The 23,960-nt window shown below is 37.6% G+C and overlaps 1 protein-coding gene across 11 annotated transcripts in view; it reads right to left on the reverse strand.

The window, feature by feature from the left end:
* Nucleotides 1-23,960, reverse strand: part of KDM6A (lysine demethylase 6A) — a 159,009-nt gene that overhangs the window by 62,339 nt on the left and 72,710 nt on the right. For 9 of the 11 annotated variants that reach the window (XR_012677259.1, XR_012677258.1, XR_012677257.1 and 6 more), the window contains exons 5-7: nt 23,064-23,122; nt 11,861-11,981; nt 1,118-1,172 (exon numbers count right to left, since the gene is read on the reverse strand). Coding sequence is in view for 7 of the 11 variants with exons in the window: in XM_075173798.1 (XP_075029899.1) it covers nt 1,118-1,172; nt 11,861-11,981; nt 23,064-23,122 (235 nt within the window). In the remaining 4 variants the exon portion in view is untranslated. Of the gene's footprint in view, nt 1-1,117; nt 1,173-4,624; nt 7,800-11,860; nt 11,982-22,800; nt 22,934-23,063; nt 23,123-23,960 lie in introns of those variants that run through there. The other 2 variants (XM_075173825.1, XM_075173836.1) reach the window with 2 other exon arrangements.

Consider the following 23,960-nt stretch of genomic DNA (forward strand, 5'->3'; position numbering starts at 1 on the left):
AAAAATTCAGAGATACAGTGAAAACCGATAAAAGTTACTGAGAAATAACATGAACTAACATAAAATATAAAAAGAATCACATATCTGGTAGAACACCATAAAATCCTATTGACTTAGGAGGAATTCTGCAAATAATTTTACAAAATTATCTGTGCCTGTTCCTGATAAGTGACATAGCTTTGGAGAAGACCTTGTAGCACAGCTGGCTCCTTGATACCAATACAACCAGCAGTTTCACCCATGTAAACAAACCCCCTTTCATTACCCTTGCTGACAGAACATTCACAATTCCATCCAGCTCTGAATTAAAGAAATTTAAAAAATGCTTTTAAATACTTTATCCAGTGCTTCTGAAGTTAGACTTAGGAGGTAACTGCTCAACACCAAGAGCAGCATGAAGGTACCTTAAAAACTGAGGGAGCCATTTCCTTCACAACTGTCTGCTTTTTAATTCTTACAGACTCCAAAACATGCAGGAACATACACTTATTCTTGCATACAATTCCATTAACTATGGATAAATACCTGCAGGATGCTCTGTAACAGCCTACAGTTTATACTGCATGACAGATCATACTACACTAAAAGATTAATGTGTTCAAGTATAGACAAATATATAGTTGGCACCTAATGAAACAAACAATCAAATCACATTTGGTACTTTTTCTTACTTCAACAGCATAAGACTGATGCTGTATTTTAGATCTATAAATCTAAATGGCATTAAAATGATCACTGAAAAATGACAGATTATCCAGATGCCACGAAGTTTTAAATAATTACTATTAAATGTATGCCATGGCACATGCACTACATTTATAAATAAATAAATAAATGAACAGTCAAATAGTACATTTCCTCCAGAACACAAGTCTTCAGAGCAATTAATAAGCTAAGCCTCAATTTTCACTTATTCCATTTACTAAAACAATCCACAATTCCACTGGAATACCTGCCTCCATTGACAGATGGAGATAGGTTTTGTAGTATTCCTCTCTCAGTACGGATTCTTTTGATTTTGAAGGATTGATTAATAAAAAATTGATACAGTTGTGAGCATAAGACTTAAAAAAAAAATCTACAACAAAATAAATAGAAATACTTATAGGTTACTTACTTTCAGCGTTAGACAAAGTGCAGGGATTGCAGTCAATCAAAGCTAACTGAAAATGCTGAAAAAAAAGAATTATTTGTTTTTCAAACAAAGTAATACTAGCACTTCAGCAAATTACTAAGAATAAATCAATTTTGTACTTGAAAATGAATACTGCATTTTACCATGTGTCTTAAAGAAAACAATTTTCAATTTCTGTTCAACTGTTTACTAGAGGAAAGTAAATTTTTGTTATTGCAAACATAGCAATACTTCCAGTAATGTAAGATGGCAACTGACATCTTCACAAAACAATTGGGGTAGCATCTGGAAGAATGATTGCATCAAATGAACGGTCAAAATTGGAAGATCAAGTTTCCTCAGAATACACAACTGGGAATGCAGTCATACTAGCTCATAGCCTCATGGAGATAAATATCGAAGCTCTCTATTTGTCTATCTAGAAAAAACAGAATACTCTTCCTTCAAATTGAGTGATTTGAAGCCTTTTTAAACAATTGATCTTTTGTCAAAAAGCACTTAAAATGAATACCTTTACATTAAAAGATGAGTTCATAAGGAGTTCGTAAGTTCTTACATGCTCTCCCCCAGGTATTAAGATAACGTCAGTTAAACATTAAAGCTTGTTTATTTTTAATCACTTTTCCTCAAGAGATATGAAAAATATCCTCTAAAACATCTTTGCATTCGGAAGTTCCGAGCCAAGCATTCCACTCTTCTAGAAAGGTCACACAAGCAGAGCAATAAAGTCTGTCTGCCAGAAAGTCTGGATGTGAGCAATCGTTTCACGAGTGTCCTGCTAATTGAGTGATAACTATTTACAGTTTGAAATACAACCAAGTGTGTTAAAATGAATGGAACAGGCATAAAAACTCAAGAGCCTCTGAACTTTTCCATAAACTTTATAGAAAATTCCTACACAGTGTAGAATTTAGATTAAAATATTAATTCAATAGAGAATAAGGCCTAGGAATACAGGAATCTAAGAGATAGCGTATAAAATACTACTGTTAATAGTAGTATTTACTATTTTGTACATATCTACAAAATACAGTTTCAGGTGGCTTCTAATACACAAAACATGACTGATGCTTCAGCGTATTTTATTTTGTTAGCACAAAAATGATAATTTAGCTCTGGCTGTTCAGGATGCCAAACTAGGTGACATCAGGAGCTTATAAGTGTAGCTGGGAAGAAGAAAAAAAAAATCCTTATTAATGGATGCATATGCAACTCGCTTTCAGTACTGTCATACTTAGAGCTACTAGATACTACATAACTTTCCTCACAGTCCTAATAATATCTCGTGTATAGCATGTACATATTACATACATCTCAAAGATTTAAGAAGAGTTTAACAGACCACCAAATTTCCAAATAAACATTTTTAACAGAAAAATTATTAGAAAATTAATGTATTATCCATAGCAAAGCATAAAAAAAAAGAATGCTGATGCTCTCATGAGCTCTGCAAGGCACACAGTGACACAGCTTACCTCCTCACTGACTTCTATCAACATCATTTGTCATATATAACAAGCTTTTAAAAAATGAAGCAAACGCAAGTTGAATGGTAATACAAATTTATGATTTTTAATGAACCATTTAGCAATATCATTCCCAGAAGAGCGCACAGAAAACAATGAACTCACATATACATTACTTGTAAAATAACTTTTTAACCTGAGAGCAAGCATTAAATAATAGCTTATAAATATTAAATATTGGCTTATTTCTCTCCCTTGCGTGTTCCTTTTTCTAGTCAGAGAACTTAAAATCTCCCCTCACTTACATTGCAATGCAGGTTGTGTGCCTCAGAGACATCCTTTAGTCGGTTACTATAGTGATTCTACTAGGCAGGCAACTTAAAAAAAAAAAGCTAAATAAAAATAAAATGCTCTACTTTATATTGCATTTTGCCTGACGAAAGAAAAAAAGGAACAGATCTGTATATTTTGGCCTGTACATTGAGTATACCGATATAAATGGTACAAAATCTGTTTTTGCACAGATGTGTCATCTTGCACTGTCACTAACAATTAATATGAAAAGATAAAGCAAAAAGGAACAGATTTGCTCTCACCTAGCAATACTATTATAAAAAATAAGCAGATCTAAAGAGAAACGATTGACAACTGTTCTATAGTAGCTTTTCAGAAGGGTTATTGCAGTGAGACTCACTGAGAGAAAGCAGGCAACCATATAAGAAAATCTAACCATTTTAATATTTAAATACACCAGTAGTATCAGTGCTGTACAGTAAAAAAAAGCAGGAATATTCTCAGCAATGCCTCCTAAAAATTTAAATTCTTACTGCTACATTAGCTGACTTTTAAATTTCAAAATCCACGTTATGAAAATTTTCTAAGTGCAGTAAATTTTTGCCTGAACTGTTCACTAAGCTACAAACAGTAAAGAAATGGACAAACCGAAGCCCACAACTACAGCAAAATAAACCATTTGCACTAAACAATTATCATAAAGCAATACACAGAAAACCCAGAACCTTTCAAACCAAGAACCTTTGAAATGCACATACACGAGCAAACCAACACCTCTTGCCAGATAAATAATATATAGCTCCCTGTTAAGTATTCAAAATCAGACAAAAAAAAGCATGCATGCATTCTAACGCGTAAAACTCTTCAGCCAAAAGCAGATCCACTAATCACAATTACCAGAACAAAAAAATTTACAAAGTAGTAATCATTTCCAACTTCCATTTCTGCAACAACCAGAAGCGGCTAGCAAACATCTGCACCCCTCTCAAATATTGCAGTACTGAAGCTGGCTACTGCTGTGTGAAATAGTTATTATGCAGGAGAGGCCGCTGCAGTTCAGAGCCGACATACAATACCTCAAGGCAGACAGTACTCTATAGAAATTCAAATCCTGAGTAAGAGGATTTACCTAGAAGGCAGTGTTCTGAATGTTAAAAAGTAACAGGCTCTCTTAAAGAGCTGCAGCTCAAGTCATAATATACCTTGATTTGTAGCCATCTGTAATTGCACAATTATCTACAGCTTATTTTGTCTCCTCCGGAGTCCTTGACTTGCCTCTGATTGAGGAAACAATTTCGAAGGTAACCTTTGCAAGGATCAGAAGTACAGTGGATTGCATATCAAGAGAACTGATGTAAGCATTAGGTCTGGTAGTAAAATAACAGTAACCTGACACCGATTCAGGTAACTTAATATGTTTTCATTACTATAATTAAACACCAATTCTCCTAACGAATTAGTCCTTTACAACTTAAGAGGCAAGTACCCAGGTTTTTGTTGTTTCTTTAATCAATAAATGACCAACACAGAAAGAACTGTTTTCTTCTTAGCGCAAGATTTTCAGCTTACAGATCTCTGTTTACATCCAAGCCTGAGACCTCAAAATAGTGATTCTACTCCCTCCTCCTCTTGAGGATGACATTAGCAAGTTTAATAGCTCTTGGTTCTGCATTTATTTAGCAAGCAAGGCAAGCCATCATTTGAAACCTGACAATTCTCACAGACTTACCATGAAGGAAAGCTCCATCATGACTCAGTGAAATTCTGTCAGGAGATGGCTTTTTCTGCCTATGTGACCTAGGTGTGATGCCTGTGTTCCTCAGAGCAGCCTTTGTTCAGAGAAGTAGGACACAGAGAGCCTTGCGTAATCAGCCGTGGCAGAGCGCCAAGCCTCCATTTGCCAGGCATGTCTGGGGCCAGGGGAGAGGGTCAGGAGAGGACGTGCTACATGTGCTGCTACGTCAGCTCACTGCTCCGCTCTCCAGCGTCTTCCGAATTCAGAACAAATTCATCTTGTAAGAGGAAGGTTTGTGCAGTGTAAACACTCCGTTACTTTTGTCCAACATTCAGGAAAAAAAGCCCCTCAAGACTGAGGAAAACTGTTACATGGACAGGGCAGAAGGAAGCTGCTTGAGGGCAGGAGAAACAAAGGTCACATACACACATAAACTGAGTAACAGCAGCATGTTCAGAAGAATCTCGTTTTGACTAGCTGTATCTGAAAAATTCTTTTTGAACAGAAAGAGCAACATCTTATACGGTACACCAGAGTGTTTTTCATAAAGTTATCTTAATACTCAGACGTTGCCTGCATGTTTTATCATTATTTGTGCAGCATCAAAATTTCGCTATCCCTGCGTTACAGCCAGAAGGACAGCCAGCAGCAACAAAAGGCCATGGGGAAACGGGCTGCCTGGGAGCTTGCCCCTGCGGCTGCATCACCACAGAGCTGAACCACCTGCCGCTCTCTGCCTCCAGCCCACACAGCCCCCCAGGCTGCACCGAAAGCACAGCATAATCCTTGCCGGGTATCTGTGGCTACCTAGCCAGTACGCATAGCTAGCTATTACTGCGTGCCCTGAATGCCAACCTTTCAGTTACAGTTACAGCTGATAAACCTGGACCAAGATCCACCTCCCACGAGGAGAAGGTCCACAAATGAAGTAAGCATACCAGCACCAATACTCATTAGCTTGAACGCTCAACTTCCAAGTCAACTATTTCTCTTCTCACGGTTTGTTCTTCTCCCCCCAAATGACGCAAGATGCCACACAGCATGTTAATTCAATTTTAGCATTTACTCCTCTTTGTAATCATAACATTTCTGAAATACACCTACAGTTCTTTTACAGGAAAACTCCAAAATGACTCAAAACCCCAAGCAAAACTAAGACAGAACAAAAGAAAACACTCTCTAGGCCCAACACTGTGATATCATGATCCACTGTCAAAACCAGTTGCACTAATAACTCTCTTGCAGTTTGATTACAGTGCCATGCTGCATTAAAAAACTTCCATGTTTTTAGTTCTTGTATATGTCTCTCCATCATACACATATGCAAACTACAAAAACTTAGAGAGCAATTTCAATCCCAAATGCTGTTTTCCATCTACTTACATTTTTATTAAAATAATCTTTTGACTCATTTAATCTTGCTTTCCACAGAATACTTTTTAGGTGAAGTGCTTGAAATCTTAGATATCCAACCTTGCAATAGCTAAAGCCCTTTGTTTTGTTTTTTTACCTAAAAACGTCACTGATTAGTTTCTGGTAGAATTAGAGGCATAAAACTAGACCTAAAAAATTAAAATTTCTCATAACTGTATGTATTTTGACTAGTTAATTTTTCTTTAATAAATACATACTGTTTCAATCTAACATGCTTAAGCTTAAAAATTACTAATCTAAGCACATATGAAAGATAACTAGGTTGTGAAACAGCACTTTAAGGCTTGAAAACACAAATTTTCACTTTCATACATACATTTTTATTTAATACTGAGAAAAAGAACATAAAAAAATTAACAATATGTCTACAACAGCTACATGTTGGCATACAATAGCTGCAGTAGCTAAAAGTATCTTTCATAAAGATATATATATAGACAGGAGAATTATTTGAATAAGTGATGGAAAAGTGTCTGACTGACGTAAGTAAGTACTTTGAGCTGTTCATCTGTATATCAGTATTTAATTTTTTTATATTTCATATATATTCATGTAATCCATGCATTTTTTTGCAATAAATTCTAATTCTTCTGCAGCCTTTTTCTTATCCTAATATAAGCAGTATGTCTTAAAATTACTAACAAATGAGAATCTTTAGAAAAATAATTTAAAAATTAAAATTATATTTAAATTGATGATTTATGGGCAAGATCAAAGCATAGGCCTGAAGCAAACTACTAGGTTAGCTGTTTTGTGTATAAATAAGGAGGAAAAATTTAGATTCTAAAAGTGAGAGACAGAATCAGTATTTCTACTAAAAGGCAGGTAATTGAAAACATGAGAAATTTAGTTCTCATTCTTCTAAGGATTTTGTTGCTGGGTACAGGATGCATCTGCAATACTTAAAAAATAAACAAAATTCCCAAAGCACAACATAGCTTGGTTTGCCATAGAATAACCTGCTCGTGTCCAGGGTCCCTAGAGACCACCCATTACAAAAGAAAAAAAAAAAAAAAAAATTCCACCACCAAAACACCCCCAACCAAAAGCAAATAAAACACCCCCTCACAAAACCAAACCCACAGAAAATCTTACCCAGGCACCCACCCACTATTCCCTCAATGTTATCATTCTAATAAATATGAAAAACTAAGATATCTTTTCTCCCTTAAGTAGTCTGTCAGCAAACAATAGAAGTGAACCGAATTTTACATTCAAAGGGCTTTCAGGATCCTAACCCTAACTCCCCACTGAAAGCACACTACGATACTTCAACGCCACCAGGCAGAATGAGCACCAGATGGTAGACTAGTTTCCCATAGCCACCATTTCCAATGTAACCCAGCTATTAAACTAAGTAATACCAAAGCTGTAATTTTTCTTTTTCCTCAGCTTCTCTTTTATGCATGTCAGTGGTCCCACACAACACACCCAACTCCCCCTTCGTGCTCTACCTAGCTCTGCGATCAGCTTCCAGCTGGACAAGTGGCATCGGGGCTGCCTGATGCACAGCAACTCCTGTGTGGATGCGACAGTTCCCTTCATAGGAATTTTTCATGTCCCAACAGACCAGACCCACGACCAGTCATTTGGTGCCTCTGTTGCAAATCAAGCCAACCAGATCACCTGGTCCTCAGCTGCAGAGCTCAAATGGCTCAGGGGCAACATGTCGCACAGGAATGTGCTAGGAACTTCTCTCTGAAATCTTTTTCATTCTGACATATTTGCTAGAAATTGGTTAAGATTCAAAAGTACGTAAGGGAAGAACTGAGACACATGCACAAGACAGGATGATTACATACATGTATGAAAAAAGGAGGCTAAAACTGAAAAAAATATATTCAATAAATAGGAAAATGACTAGGATAACAAGTGACATGCCAGAAATAATGTGGCACGCACTCAGAAGCTTGAACATTTTTTCCAACTACATTTACCAAACCAATAAAAAGATATATTATATTCCTTTCAGATTATCATGGTTCCACCACAGCTAACACCATCAAACACAGTATTCCTAGTGCCGCTTGTAGCAAATGGCAAATAGGAAGAGGGCAGCAGGACACATAGTAAAGTGTGAAAAGGTTAGGACTGCGAGGTAAACCTTAATACTATGTTGCTGCTGTAATCAATAATAAAATCCGCCCCCCCCCCAAGTCATTGCCAGTTGATTTTGCAATTAATTATACTTTTCTGATGAATGGAGCAAATTCAGCTTTCATGTATCACCTCTGAAGGTAACACTGCCCTGTCAGGTTACACAAGGACTGTTTTCTTTTCAACCAGAAGAGCCACTTTTTTCTTTATTCCTTAATGTAAGCCTGAAGGCCACGTCATTTTCAACAGCACTGGTGTTCTTGCCAGAGTTTATGGCAATGGATAACGGAACAGTCAAGGGTTCTCATAGTAATTTGCAAGTCTTAACTGCAGCAATGTTAAAAAAACGCAAAAGCAGTAATTGATTTTGAAAAAACACTGAGAGTTGATTTTATGCTTGTTAAACAGCACTCTAATAATTATCTTGATCATCAACATCTTAAAATAGTAAAAATTAATTTTGTGCTTAAATTGCTTACATAAAATATAGATGATTTATGTTAATGGTCTAAAATTGTGAAAAACATGGAATATATGACCTTCAGACTCCTATCTTCCCCCTTTGCCCAAAGACTCTTACTGACAATGACTCATCTGTTGGCAATGGTTTATTCTTAGCAATTACAGACTTAACATGAATGTTTAAATACCATCAAAAATATTATGATATTTCAAAGTACATTAATGCAACGTTGGTACAATCTGTGAAATCCAGAACAGTCACAAGCGAATACCAGATGAAAAGTTACTTCCACTTTCCACCTCAGTGTCAAATAGGAAGCTCAAAATGGCTATGAATTACATTATACAGAGCGCTGCGGAAAGGGTCTGTGCTCAAGGCCAGTCACTAGCACGCTGGATCCTAAACTCCATAACCATCCTCTAAAATCCTGGATCCTTTTAAAAAGGTCCACAAAATGAAAAAAGGCACATGCAGACAACTGTGACTTTTCATTACTTTGGGTTCATTATCTTTTTTTTTGTGAAGAAACGAGATACTTGGTCTTGGAGAACGAGAGAGACATTCTGTGAAAACATCCTTTCACACACTTTCATCATATCTCTTCCTCATTTTATTCTCCCCCCATGCTTGTGCATAACCACGGCACCAGCACTTCATTTTGTTCTCTTCACTAAGAAAGTATTTTCTGACTTACCTCTCATATTCTTGTTACTCACAGAGTTCTGGCTTAAGGGTTTTTTTAAACCTCAATTCAGGGATTAGTCAGATTGGCTTTTAAAGAAGCTACTGCCCTGCTTGTTCTACTTAGTCTACTCCTCAATTGACATTGATGCATAAACTGGTATGTTTCAGTCAGTAACATTTTGTTTTCAAAGCAGATCAGTCTCAGGACTCTACATTAAACCCACAGCTGAGCTGAACTGAAAACAGCTGCAACTGTTCGAGATCGAGTGGATTGCCCCACTGGGTCTTCTCTTTCTTGCTCCTCACTGTTATTCTCTGCTAAGGATTGCAACCTCCATAGCAAAGGAAGCAAACCAGAAACTCTACCTTAGGTGTTTCAGTTGGTAATTCCAGAGTAGAGTTCTGTGTTACGTTTTACATGAGAAGGGGATAAGAGAGCTCTACACCCTCCTTCCCATTCACGCACTCCTGCCATCTACCTTGCATTGGATCTAGCAACTGGGCAATCTCAAGTTGAGCTGGTTCAGACTTCTGATCCACCTCAGTCTGCAAATGGGAAAAAAAAAAAATCACTCGATTCAATGCAGCAGAGTGTGCTGAACAACGCAATCAGGATTGCAAGGTGGAAAGTGAGACAACCTTTTAGCAACAACCTGCAGTTATTGATTTAAGGACAATGTGAAACTATCCTTAATGCAAAACACACACACACACACAAAAATCTTTATTTCATCATCCTTTTGAAGATCTTCACTCTGCTCCAGGGTAAGCAACAGGTTTTGTTGCTGCCATTTGTTTTCTTAAGTGACTTAATCACATAAAAGCAATGGAATCATGATAATTTTGCATTACAAAAGATTAATTTCTTTCTGTTTTTAAAATACTTCTTTGGTGTTTTTCCCATTCATAGTTGGTGTATTGAAAACTGAAAGTTTGGTATACTCAAAATCCTTGTGATAAATGACTTTTTTAGTTTGCAAAGTTGTGAAGATCAAACACAGTAAATTACTTAGACTGAATTCTCATAATATCTATTTAAATACTTGATTTAGTGACAGAATTACATATTTCATGGCACAGCAGGAAAAGTTTATTTCTTGATCAATTTCTTCTATTAAAAATTAAAATGCAGAAGTTCCTTCCACTACTTGTACAAGTTTACTATCTCCTTGTAAATTTACTCTTCTTCACTGACTTCTTTAAAAATAAAACCAAAATGTGTTTCTTCAGCACTTCTATTATTCCCTGTGTATCATGACAGCCGATACTAAATCCATGCCAAAGTATAAGGAAATAGGACCACGCAAACTCACACATAATCCCTTTCCCAACACAGTGATCTACCTCTACCTCCCCTTGCTCTCTTTTGCCATTCATTGCCCTGAATCATTCCTACTCCTACGCAGTATCATCCTCTCTAATGACAATTTCCAACTTCACCTGTCTCTGTAGGTGAAAGCTTGGACTCTGGATGAAAAAAGGAAGCCTGATGGGAGAAGCGCTTCCCCTTATTACAAATACTGAAATGAAAAATTGAGAGTAACACTCTACTCCTTCAAATCTTGGACAATGTGATTCCGATAGCCTCACAAATACAACTTCCAGGAAAACAATCTGCCAGGAAAAGGAAGCCACAAGATTCTTGAAATCAAAACATTTAATGTTTTCAGTAGTTTTAGGAGAGATTATATGCAGAGATGTTTATAAATTACACTTAATTCTGAATTACAAAAATCTCAGCCCTGCAGGTATATTTCCCAGCACATGAAACTCCATTGAAGAACACTTCCTTTTCCCAAGGCACACATACCTAAATTTAGAGATCAGGAAGGAAAGAACATGGGGATAGAGTAGGAAATGGAAGGAGGAAAAAAATGGGCAAACTTGTTGAATGGAGGGAGATAAATTGACAGATTACAATCGGAGACCAAAAAAGAATGCAAGCAGTAAAAAAATTTAAAGGAGTACAGAAGAAACAAAGTAGTGTATTAACACAAACCATTTCTAACTGATTAGCCAGAAGTTGTTGCCTTAGAAGCTGACCTCTCAAACCAGGAAATAAGAGAACGATTAACTGCTAGAAAAGTAGAAACGACATAAAAAATTGATATGAGAACATTATTTTGCATAAAAGCTTTCTATTTTTAATAATTTTTAAGAACTTCCAGTTTACAATAGCGCGGGGGCGGGGGGGAACATCAAGAAACCCAAGCTGCTAATTCTTCTCTTCTTTTTCCTCCAACTTGTTGTACATCCTCAGCCTACCCCCAAAATGTACTACTTTAATGAGAGCCCTACACCAAATTTTTGATCTTCTGGAGTATCAGTGCTCATTTATAATTTTACTGGGCTTTTCTGAGTATTTCTAGCACCTAACACACCTCAAATCCTACCCTTACTCTGTCTGTAGACTAAGATACTTCATACTGAAGCACTTCTATTTCTAAAGCAGGCAGTATTTAACTGATATACACTTAAGCATTCCTTGCGGTTTTAAGATGCAACACAACTCGTAAAAAATGTTAATTCCATTTGAAAGGACTTAAACCTACCTTTAAACTAGACTCATAGTCTGTGTTCACTTTGAACATAAGCCCAAGTCGCAAATGAATTTCCTTGGCTCGACAAAAGCTGGGATCAACATAAAGCGCCTCCTGAAATGCTTTAATTGCCCTGAAAGAAAAACACAGATTAAAAAATTATTTTTTCCTGAAGTATTCTTTATAATTAATGTTATTTATATGACTAGCAGAAAGTGGATCAGAAAGCACTGTTACAGAAGAACATATCAAAATAATGGTTTACATGCAATGTTTTTGGTTCACGGCTTTTGATTCTTCAAGGACTGGGTAATTTTGTACTCCAGATATCCTGGTATATTTGAAAGTCTAATCTTTTCTATTAATTTAGAGAAACTAATTTGCAGTATGAAATACAGCAATGTATCTGCTATTTCAGAAAGGATGACTCAGGAATTAGTAACAAAATTAGTGCAACTTTAGAACAATACAGTTATCATTCATGTCACAACCAACTGCTAGGTTGCTTTTGATTCCAGGCAGTGCAGACCCCTGAGAGCTGCAGCAGAACAGAAGGCCCGGAAGGAAAGATCAGGCACATCTCTTCCCACTGCACCAACCTGCTCCGTTTTCCACTTTGTCTTCCCTTTCTTAGCACCAGCGCCGTGTAGGGATTCAACTAATGCCTATTGCTCCATTACTTTCCAGTCACTCAATTACCTCCAAGAAAACACAGATATGAAAGCCTGCCACCTCCTCCCACTGTAACTTGCTTTTCATATTCCCATGATAGGTGAAGATGGCTCTGATTCTATTTCCTTACCTTTAAATCCTCTCTACACATGCCCCTGTTCATGATGGCACTGTACCAGATAAAACAAAAATGCTATGTAACGACTGTATCTTGGAGCAGAAAAAACATGATTCTAAACAGGACTGTTTTGCCTCTCAGGCCAACTGCATAAAATTAGGCCAGCTGAAATGCACCTAAAAGATAATAGATTTAAATTCACAGAGGAACTGAGAAAGAAGCTAAGACTCATGTGTTAGCTTGCCTGAAATCCAATGACAGGCTGAAACAAAATACCTTCACATACATCACTGCTCATACAATGACAGAAATCAGAATCAGTCTTGCTTAGGCTAGATTCAAGCACCTATGCCAGGGAGGCCACTCCCATTTGCTGTCCTAGGCAACCCCAGAGATCGACACTGAGCAGGCAGATCACAGGCAAGCCTATGGGGAGAACTGTACCTACTGTGGAGCAGCAGAGGAACACTGGACAGAAATTACCACAGTGCCTAAAACCACACAATGTTTAGGTAAATTGATTTCATTCCTTCTCTCCAAGTGCAGTATTATTTATAAGGATAAAAGGTTAGCAGTTGCAATGGGAAATTCAATAAATATTTTTCATAAACTTTTTTATTCACAAAACACATACATGATCATTTTTTAATCCATCAACAAAAACACTTCTTCTGCTCTAAAATTTTACAGGCTCTTTTCTCAATCTTGATGGCAAAGCAAATGAAAGGCACAGAACATCCTCCAGACAACGCAACAAAATTGTTTGTACCTAAAGCATTATCTGACTTGTTTCAATACAATTTAAGAGCAGTTGGGCTTAAAAATCATTACATTTTTACAGTGGAACTGAAGCTTCCTCTATTACAATTGTTCAGAAAGGGTTTCCTTACTTTGTACCCTACTTTTCTACTTACACGAGGAAAATGAACAAGTGAAGTGCAAAAGGGACAAACTTGCACTGGCTAAGCAGTCTCTCACATCTCATCTAAACTTCCCTGCAATAGTATAGGTGGTGATGAATCACACACCTCAGTATCCACTGAAATCTTAAGAAAACAAGGATCCACGTCTCATAGCAGTATGTTAACCATCATCTACAAGAACACCACTCAAACTAGAAGGCCAAAGTAAATTGACTGATCACTAAATATTGGCATGTAATTTAAGCTATGCTTTTGTTATGCCAAAGTATAGATTTTATGATTGTATATTTGCATTTCTTGTCTTAACTTTAATATGGTACTCAGTATGTTTGCCACTGGTATTTAAAATCCGTTATTTGCATCTTGTTCAAAGACAGTCTCCTAAGCTCTAAAAAGGAACTTTTAGTTCCTTTGGTCTATGGTCCCTATCAAAGAGAAGACAAAAATCAGGAATAAAGACATTGCAGTTCTATACCACATGTGAGATTGTGACCATACTCATATACACTTTGTGAACTTCACATTCTTCACATTTTAGCTAGCTTGCTTGGTCAGAAAATAGTATTTCCACGTTTCCCCTATGTCATGTCTCATTCGCAAGGATCACTGAAACATGGATTTCTAAAAAAGCTTAAGAAAAACTGTAAAAGACAAAAATATTTTTAGTCTCTTGCTTACTGGAAATACTATTCATTGCCACAGCTGAGCAACAGACTTAAACACAGCCACAAGTATAACAACTGACTTTTAAGGACAGTTTTGAAATTTAGTTTGAATGTATACTGTCATTCATTCAAAAAACCAGGAATATTGCCTACCCCAGTCTTTCAGAGAAGCAGAGCACTTAAAAAACAGTAAAATTATCATCAGCGGACAACATGAAGAGACTGTGTCACGGTTAGCACAGAACCTGCTAGTCACAGACAGCCCCTATGAGGTTTGTGTAACATTTATCTCCATACAGACGACATGGCAACACCATTCACCCTTGTCTAAGCTGCTTGTGGAGTCAGGCTCAACATTAGTAGTTATCATGAGTCTTTGAGATAATGTTACAACCCAGCACAATTTTCCAATGAAGACAAGCCCAAAATGTACACGGAGGAGGAAAATTAGTAGGACAAGTGTCCTGGTTTCGGCTGGGATAGAGTTAATTTTCTTCCCCCAATCCTCATCCCTGAGTGAGCGACTGTGTGGTGTTTAGTTGCTGGCTAGGGTTAAACCATGACAAGAAGACATCATTCCCCTAGACACAATCTATGCAGGAAGTAACGTGCTCTTCAACCCACTTTGATGGATGCTTGGAAAAATATATCCAATCAACCAAGTCAAAACAAAAATCTCTGTACCCTTTAAGACACTGTTAGAGTTACCATGCTAACAGCTAAATAATAATATCCTAGCTGTACATTTTGGTAGTATTTGATCACTCCTACATTGATAGTTTCGGGAGGAAAGACAGAGATGCTTTAGAAGCATTATTTCCTTGAAAGGTTAAAAAATTCAAAGGAGCATAGTCAGGGAGCATTGATTGCTCCCATCCATTGCATTGATTTGGCAATGGAATGGACACACTGGTGGAGAGTTTGGTTAAAGACTCTTCACTTAGAAATTTTCTTTCAGTTTCTAATACGTGATGGATTTACATTTAAGAATGAACCCATATGCACTCAAAATGCTTGGGAACTCACGGGTCAGTGTCTTGTTTGCATCTTAAATTCTGTATCCTTGGATCCCATAATAAAAACTAAAGAGAATTCTGAAAGGCAACATAAATCTAAACTTATAATAGAGCATAATTACATCAGTAAATTAAAGGGAAAATGTTGTAAGAGTACACCAAATATTCCCCAAAGCAGCTTTTCTAACTGAAAATCAGATATTTTATCTTCTCCATTGTGCTGGTTTTGGCTGGGGTAGAGTTAATTTTCTTCACAGTAGCTAGTATGGGGCTATGTTTTGGATTTGGGCTGAAAACAGTGTTGATAACACAGGGATGTTTTAGTTACTGCTGAGCAGTGCTTACACAGAGTCAAGGCCTCTTCTACTTCCCACCCCACCAGCGAGCAGGCTGGGGGTGCACAAGAAGCTGGGAGGGGACACAGCCGGGACAGCTGACCCCAACTGGCCACAGGGATACTCCATACTATATGACATCATGCTCAGCATATAAAGCTGGGGAAAGAAGAAGGAAGGGGGGGACGTTCAAAGTGATGGTGTTTGTCTTCCCAAGTAACCGTTACACATGATGGAGCCCTGCTTTCCTGGAGATGGCTGAACACCTGCCTGCTGATGGGAAAGAAGTGAATGAAGTGAATGAATTCCTTGTTTTGCTTTGCTTGCGCGCACGGCTTTTGCTTTATTAAACTGTCTTTATCTCAACCCAGAAGTGTTCTCGCTTTTACTCTTCCAATTCTCTCCCCCATCCCACTGAGGGGGAGTGAGCGAGTGGCTGTGTGGGGCTTAGTTGCTGGCTAGGGTTAAACCACGACATCCATTCAAAATATTGGCCTGCACCTTACTTAACTCTAGTGTTAATTCTATATTGATTATGCAATTTGTAGTTTTTCCAGGATGAAAATCACCAAATTATTTCCACTACCTCTGTGAAAAAGGCCATCATCAACATTTCACAAATAAAGTGATCTGAAAGGCAGCATTTTCAACAATTTCTACCAGTGGTAGGTGCTCATGTCTAATTTGGTAACTACAGCCTGGTTTTAAATAGCCAGTAGAATTTTCATAGAATAAAACACTCAAGCTCTGAAAAGGCATTTACTTATTAACTCTTACAGACAGACAAGCAATTCTACACCATAGCTGAATTAATATTGATCTAATTTTGCCTATGGGAAGCATTTAAACGAAACAGCAATGCACTCAAGATTACAGGACACATCAAGAACATGAACTACAGTAAAAACTTTAGTTTTATTTTGGGGCTGCCTGTTTCCCAGTGCCACGCCCAGAGCTCCAGACTCAGTCCCTTACTACATCAATAGCAAAACATCGGCAACATCACTGACATTCATTTCAGTTGTAAGTGCTCAGTAACATCCAACGCAGATAACATTGGGGCTTGGTACAGGTTGGTACAACACAGAAGGAAGTGGACATGAAAAGAAGTGGAAAGCAGGAGAAGTGTTGTAGTAGTAAAGGGAAATGAGAGAGAACGTGACCCAGTGTTGATAACTGCAGCCCTTCCTGGCCCATCTGTCTGCCTGAGTTGGGCCTTCTGGATACAGCAGGAGTCACTCGATACTTGTAGAGATCTTTCTTTGCTCTGAAACATCACTAATCCCATTTCTGTCCTCTGCCCAAGCCTATATCCAGAAAGGTATGCATCTAGAGCATCCAAGGCATCCAAGTTACAGAGATGTTTTCCCTCAAAGCGCTCTTATGGTTTGACCAAAAGCAAAGAGCAGATATAAGCTAATAGCTTGATGATGTGTCACATATGAAGCAGGACTTGGCTTAAGAGTCTAACAGCTTCCTTCAGAGATGATGGCACACAGCCTTCCTCAAGTAGGTTGTTAGTCTCTACCACTAATTAACTGGCCTTCGTGCACAGACAGAGCTTTTCATTTTAATCCTTCAGCAGACTAAACATACATTAGTCCAAAGGATAAATCATCAAATGAAGGGCTGGAAGCTTTCATACTACAAACAACTACAAACTACAACTACTACTACAAACTACAACTTTTGGTTTATTCTCTGTAGATACTGACCAACTGCCTAATAAGAAACAACTTTGGTTGAGTCTACTAGAATTTATTTAAATTAAATACGAGTTTTCTCCAAGAATGGGAGCGTTTCCACTAACAGGGAGGAAAGGCCATCTAACACTCGACAAAATGGGAAAGCAGGACTGGAAAACAGACACTTCGGAAGATGAAAAGCACCTATGGGCTTACATTTTGCACAGCACTGCAACAGTAATTCAGGAAAAACAAAAATGACAGGAATCTATCATCTCCAAATCAAGACTTCCAAAATCAATACTGCAGCTATCTTTCCACCCACTCATCTATACAACAATGCCTACCATTATGGAAGTGAAGAAAGCAGCTGAATAATAATTAATAGAAGATTGTATTAAACATTTAGTGAACTTGGATAGACTGTGCATAAACTCAGCTTTGAACTAGGTGAAAGAATATAATAAAATAGCATCAATTTAACTATTCAAAAGTTAACACTCACACGTTTCAAACAAAAAGAATAAAACTCAGAATGAGCCTACAAAATAAAAGAACACAACATTATTCTAATGTATCAAGGAAAAATACTTGATGCAGCTGGAGTGAAACTTTCTTTTTCTTATTCTTTATCCTCTTTCAATTTTCTGACCACCTATACTAATTCTCATGTCATTTCATAGCCTCACTAATGAAAACACCAGACCAGCTGAAAGGACTCTGACAGAACAGGGAAAGAAGCACCAACACGGATGTGCACCTTGAAGATCGCAAGTAAGCAAGCTGTTTTTCTACTCCCAAATTATATCCCTCCTGGACTTTTCATTGCAGGTGTTTCCAAAGCAGGAACTCCACAGACTGCCAACTACCAGTGCAATGTCACTGTCAGTTGGGTGAATCCCAGAGCCGTTCATGCAAACCGCAACCACTGGACTATTTCATCAAATGCAGTGCGCCCTCCACAATGGCAGAAACTACTGATACACCTGGAGACCTGCAGAGCAGACATTGCATTTAATGAAGTAGTCCAGTGGTTGCTGTCTGCATAACAGGCAAGGTGTTCCCACACAAGTGAAGGAGGTCCCCACTAGGCGGTTTGCATTCCTACACACCCCACTACCCACTCGACTACTCTTTGTGTGGAAGAGCCAAGTTCCTTGAATCTGCCAGCCACTGACACAAACAGCTTGAGAACCATCTGAAGGATCTGGTCCTGCTGGAAAAAAAAAAAATAACCACCCGCTCAAAGACAAACCTTACTGTGTTACTAACAGCTTGCCCCGAAAAAAAAAGAAGTATGTATTGATACAGGAAGCAAAGAAGCGCAAAGAATGGACCTTGACAGCACAGCACTCTCCCACTCTCATAGGCGAACAGCAACCACCATAAAACAACAGTTTCTTGGTTCAATAAATAAGCTGTGCAATACCGAAGCTTGGCATATGAGACTACTGAAAAAAGTTTACATTCCACTGTAGACCTGGGTACTTTAAAAGCAATTTAAACAGCTGCTTTACTATTGCAGGATGACTGACAGGAGAGCAAAATTTCATTTTCTGGAAAAAGATGAAAGAGAATGACAGACAGAGAGAGCAAAAGAGACGAGACTCCTTCAGCTCAAGTAAATCGTCCAATGTGATTGGCGCTAAGGCCATCTCATAGGTGATGTATGTTTTGTGTGTCTTCCTGTAGGTATGTGGAAAAGAATGTTCCTCCCTCACTGAAGCCTTCAAAGGACTTCTAGGAGAAAAGTGATTCTCAGGTGTCTGGAGGCCTGCATGGCGACCAAGAGATGAGATGCAGTACCACAGATAACAACTGAGGGCTGCCTTCTGCTGTCTGCTTGGCCTTTGGAGGGTTGTAGAATACAAAAGCAGCAGAGATGGGATGTGGAGAGCCTGCGTACAAGCGTATGTTGGACATGCAGGTGCTGCAGTCTCCCAGTGGGGGTTGTATATGCTTGCTCCCTCTTGCCCATTAAGGTCTTTACCTGAATTAGATAAGAATAATGAAAGACTGCAGCTGCCTTCTCGATGTCAAGATCCAATTTTGAATCAGAGTTGAACAGAGGGAAAAAACCTTTTTGTGCTGAACTCCCACGTGCCTGTTCCAAAGAGTCAAACTTACGCTAACAGGAGAAATTCCAGTGTACGGAACACTCTGGCTTACAGAAATGCCAAGATGCAGCAGTGCAAATAGACTGGTCTGGCTGTGAGGTTACTTTAAAGGAGCCAGAAGCAGGAGGTGGTTCTAGATATCGCTTGATATTGAATAGATGATGACAGTGCTTCTCTTTTGGCAAGGATAGCTGTAGAAGGGCTAAAAAGTTCCAGTCAGAGATGACAGATTTTCCTCAGGCAGTCTGCATCTTTAGCCATGATGGAGGTGAGGAAAAGGGTCTGGATCATCTCTTGCGTTAGTCTTTGGCTTTTTCCCGCTAGAATGTCAATGCTGAAGGACTGAGTTTTACATAACACAACTTCTACAGCTGATAAGGAATCCTTGGACTGAGGAGCCTCATGGTATGCTAAATGGGGCAATAAGGGTGACTGATCTCAGTCTCCTGTAAGGTGTTTCTGAGGAACACTGTGTCTTTCTCACACACGCTGCCCAGCGATTTGCAAGATAACAGTCACTGAAAACACTGCAGGCTGGCCCTGGAGCACCACGGTTGGATCCAAAGAGGGTGTTAGAGCCAGTTTCAGGACACAGTTGCAGAGCTTGGACACCATCTTCTTTTATCTTGGTGGGACTCAGTGTAAATCAGCAGATGATAGGCCAGTCAGGCTCAGAATCCTTACTGAAGTAAAAGAAAAAAATTGGCATCCGAGCCACTACGCTTGGATGCAGCTGTTGCACAGAAACGAAGGGTAGCCTTTGATGAACCACTGAAAATCTTTAAGTGTTCAGTCTAAAAGACAACTAAGGAGGATATGAAATTATTCAAGTTATATGGATATCTCAGCTATCTCTATTCTGCTGGTGTTCTACCCTACTTGAGAAACAGGGAAACAACAGGGAAAATCAGCCAACCACTTTACTTACTGCTTGATGATAAATGGTGTAAAAGAACAGAGTATCAAAATTTAGGATCTGTAAGACCTATTTTACTATACTTGATTCAATTTATGGAGCTAATCCCGTATGTCATATCTTACTATAATAATTGCATGAAATAGCTTTGGTGTGATCACACTATTGCAACATTTGGATATACATTGAGAACTTTCAGTTCTTACATGAATAGTCAAACAAAATTACCAATATAAAATGATGTATCAGCTAAGATTTGTACTTAAGATAATGCTGTAATGCTGCTTTAGTATATAGAGAAGTGTAAAATATTGAATTACAGTGAATGGCATATGTGCGTTGGAGCCAATCCAACATTTCTTTTACGAAAGCTGGAAAACTTAAAAAAAAAAAAAGGTAAAAATATAAGTAAGAATTCTAAAACTGACCTTATTCCCACTTGCATTTTTATTATCCCTGTTTATACGAGACACGAAAAAACCTCAAGCGCTTCCTTACCCCTTCCTTTTAGGAGGTCTATGAACATACCTCTTATTAAAATCTATTAATATCTAAAGTGGTGCGGATAAAAAAAAAAATGTTCATGGATGAAGCACGATCGCTTAAACTACCTTAAACAGTCTAGAAGTCTCCTCTACCTGCCCGAAATACACAGATTTGTGTACTCTATGAATATAAATGGATGGAATAGCTGCAGCAGGAAGTAAGACAGTTTGACTAACATTTCACTCTGAAAGAAGCAGGATTCTCCTTGCAATCTGCAAGAGAGTCCTGTGGAGGATTAAGATCTACAAAGACGAATATATCTACTGTAAATGACTTGCTATCATCTCCAAGTTTGTTATGATTTTGTCATACCTAAACACGCCAAACCACACATCCCACTCCTCTCGTCCACAGTAAAGCGGGGGGGGGGGGAGCACTCAAAGGGATTTAAAAAAAAAAAAAAGTTCGCACAAAAAGGTGTACTATTTTATCTGTGTTAGATTTCTTCCTCTAAAAATTCTACCCAATACTCTAATGACATACAACTTCCTTAGTACCACAGTATAAATAACTTTGTTGTATGAATGAAATGACAAATACAATTATTCTACACGACCTTAACATAAAACTCTATATGCAGTTAAGACATCCCAAGTTAAGGCATCAATTTATAGTCATTCTCAACAAGCTTACTTAAAGGCAGAAAAGGAAGAAAAATCTAAATTAATTCAAAGCTCTAATTTATTAATACTTAGGCCTCGCAATGACCTGACTCTGCTGCTCCATCCACTGGAGGTACTGAATAGCACAATCTGCTAATGGCAAAAGTCTATACTGAACAGGTGGTCCTTCAAAAAAATGAACTACTCTAAATCTAACTACTTCATTTTATTTAATTTTATCTTACAGTTTTCTACCATTTTCACAGTGCAAATTGTAACAAGATATCCCTTGTAAGAAGAACTGGTGCACAAAATACTCTTGAATGTTAAATGATAAAGCCAAGCCTGCATAAGAACAAGAACATCCTGAAACTTGTTGAAATTCAACCAAGATTGATCACAATCTTAAAATAGTGGATTCTCAGGTTTTCTGAAAACTTTTCTGTTCTTCTCTTTTTAATTAGAATGCAAAAGAATTGCATTCTACATTGCCATGTACAATACACGGCATTCATTTCACCACTTTCAATAAAGCAAGCAGTAAGTTGCAAGATAAAAAAAAGAAATCCAGTTTCTGAGCTCATGATTTAACCAACATCTTAATTTGAAGAATAAAAGCTTATTTACATTATCCTGAGGAAACCACAAATCTTTTGTCTTAGAGATACATAGAAACAAATTACTGGGGCAGTGGGGGTGGGAGAAATCCCACCTTATTGTTCCAAACCATCAGTCAGTAGTCACTTACTGCCTCCTTAACTGCAGTCACGCTTAGTCCAGTAAGATGATAAACCTTTTAGTAATCAATCAAGTAATAAAGTCACACTTATTTTATTAACAGTTTCAATACTGAGTGTAAAAAAACACTGACCTAAACACTGCACCTTTCTGACTTTCCACTTACACTAACTGTATCTCTGCAAGAACAAACCCCAATGAAAGTTTGAGGACCTTTCAATAGAACTCCAATGACTGAGTCTATTCCATTCATCATTCTTCTGTCATCACTAATAAAGCAAAACCAAAACCCCGACTGAAAATCAACCCTCCCCCCAATATTCAACAGAGCCCCTTTCAGTCCCCAAAGCCCTGCCAGAATTTACAACTCTTTCTAACTCTGAGTTTTACATCAGTTTTAAATGTTCTGATTCAAGTCTGAGTGTACTGCTTCTCACGTCCAAAACTTTCACGTTATACAGCTACGTAAACATTACTGAATACCAAGGAAATGAAAACAAGCCCACTCTGGCACTTCTTTTCCAAGAGAAAAGTAAAGCTTTTTGCAAACAGGCTTTGAAACAAACACAGGCTACAGACTATCGATAACAACAATTCACAAAAACCTGTCGAGTCATACTTCTCCATCCCCCTTGCTGAATCATATCATAGGGAGCTAAAATTCTTCTCCTGTAAGTGCTTTCCTTTTCAAGCAACTGCTGTGGTTGCCACAGGTATGTTACAGTAAGTCAAATATGTGACCCAGGACAGTATGTCTTCAAACATCATATCTATAATAAAAAAAATTAAACTATCATATACTCACACTGAACTGAAGTTGAAATATTCACCTACCAATAAAACACTGCACAATACTGATACTGTTAGTTTATTCCAACTTACCATTGAAAGGCATTGTAATGGAAGTAGACCAAACCAAGGCCATATAAAAAGGCAGCATTCTGTAAAGGAAAGAAACAATGTTTAAAACTCAGATAAGACAACCATATGGTGTAAAATTGAGTTTCCAGTATTTTATTCATCCTTTGACATTCTATTTCCACTATAAGAGAAGCATATTTAAATTTCACCTTGAACAGGAAGAACCAAAAAGAAGGAATGAAAAGATAGGCAGACATTTAAAAAAAAAAAAGTCATTCTCTGCAAAATATTCTTGGAGGAATAGTAACAACAATAATATTCAAGTACTTTTACATCAGAGAAACTGATGTGTTTTGTTCTACTTGTACAAGAGCAGAGAAGCAAATGACGGAGTAGAGTTCTTTAGCAATTTAATGAAAAATGTTTTATGACCCAATACCCTTTCATAGTCATAATAATTTATACTCACATAAAAGTAAACAAAGCTACACACTCTAATTTCAGTGTCCACAGTAGAACATTGATTATACGAATCTGAAAATATGCTTTAGCAAATTTCACTTTTCTGAATACCAAAAATACAGACCATCAGCTTCAAATCTAAGACAATCTATTTCTTCATCGTTAAACAAACTTCTATTTTCTATTTCCCTACTTTGCAGAAGGGGAAAAAAAAAAGAAAAAAGAAAAAGAAAAAAAGAACAACAACAAAAAAAGAACCATTCTTCTGGAAACCTATTTCTGCCCCGTTTTCTTTTCACAGAAAAGTATGATTTGCTTCTAAAGTGACATTACTAAGGAGGTTTAATGAATGTTTAACTATCCTATTCTACAAATAATTATTACATATTTCCTAAATTAGGAAAAATAAACAAATTGCTTTTTCTTTTTAAAAATTATGCCACAGCGTAGTTCTTC

Source organism: Calonectris borealis, chromosome 1 (genome assembly GCF_964195595.1).
Source record: "Calonectris borealis chromosome 1, bCalBor7.hap1.2, whole genome shotgun sequence".
NCBI lineage: Eukaryota > Metazoa > Chordata > Aves > Procellariiformes > Procellariidae > Calonectris > Calonectris borealis.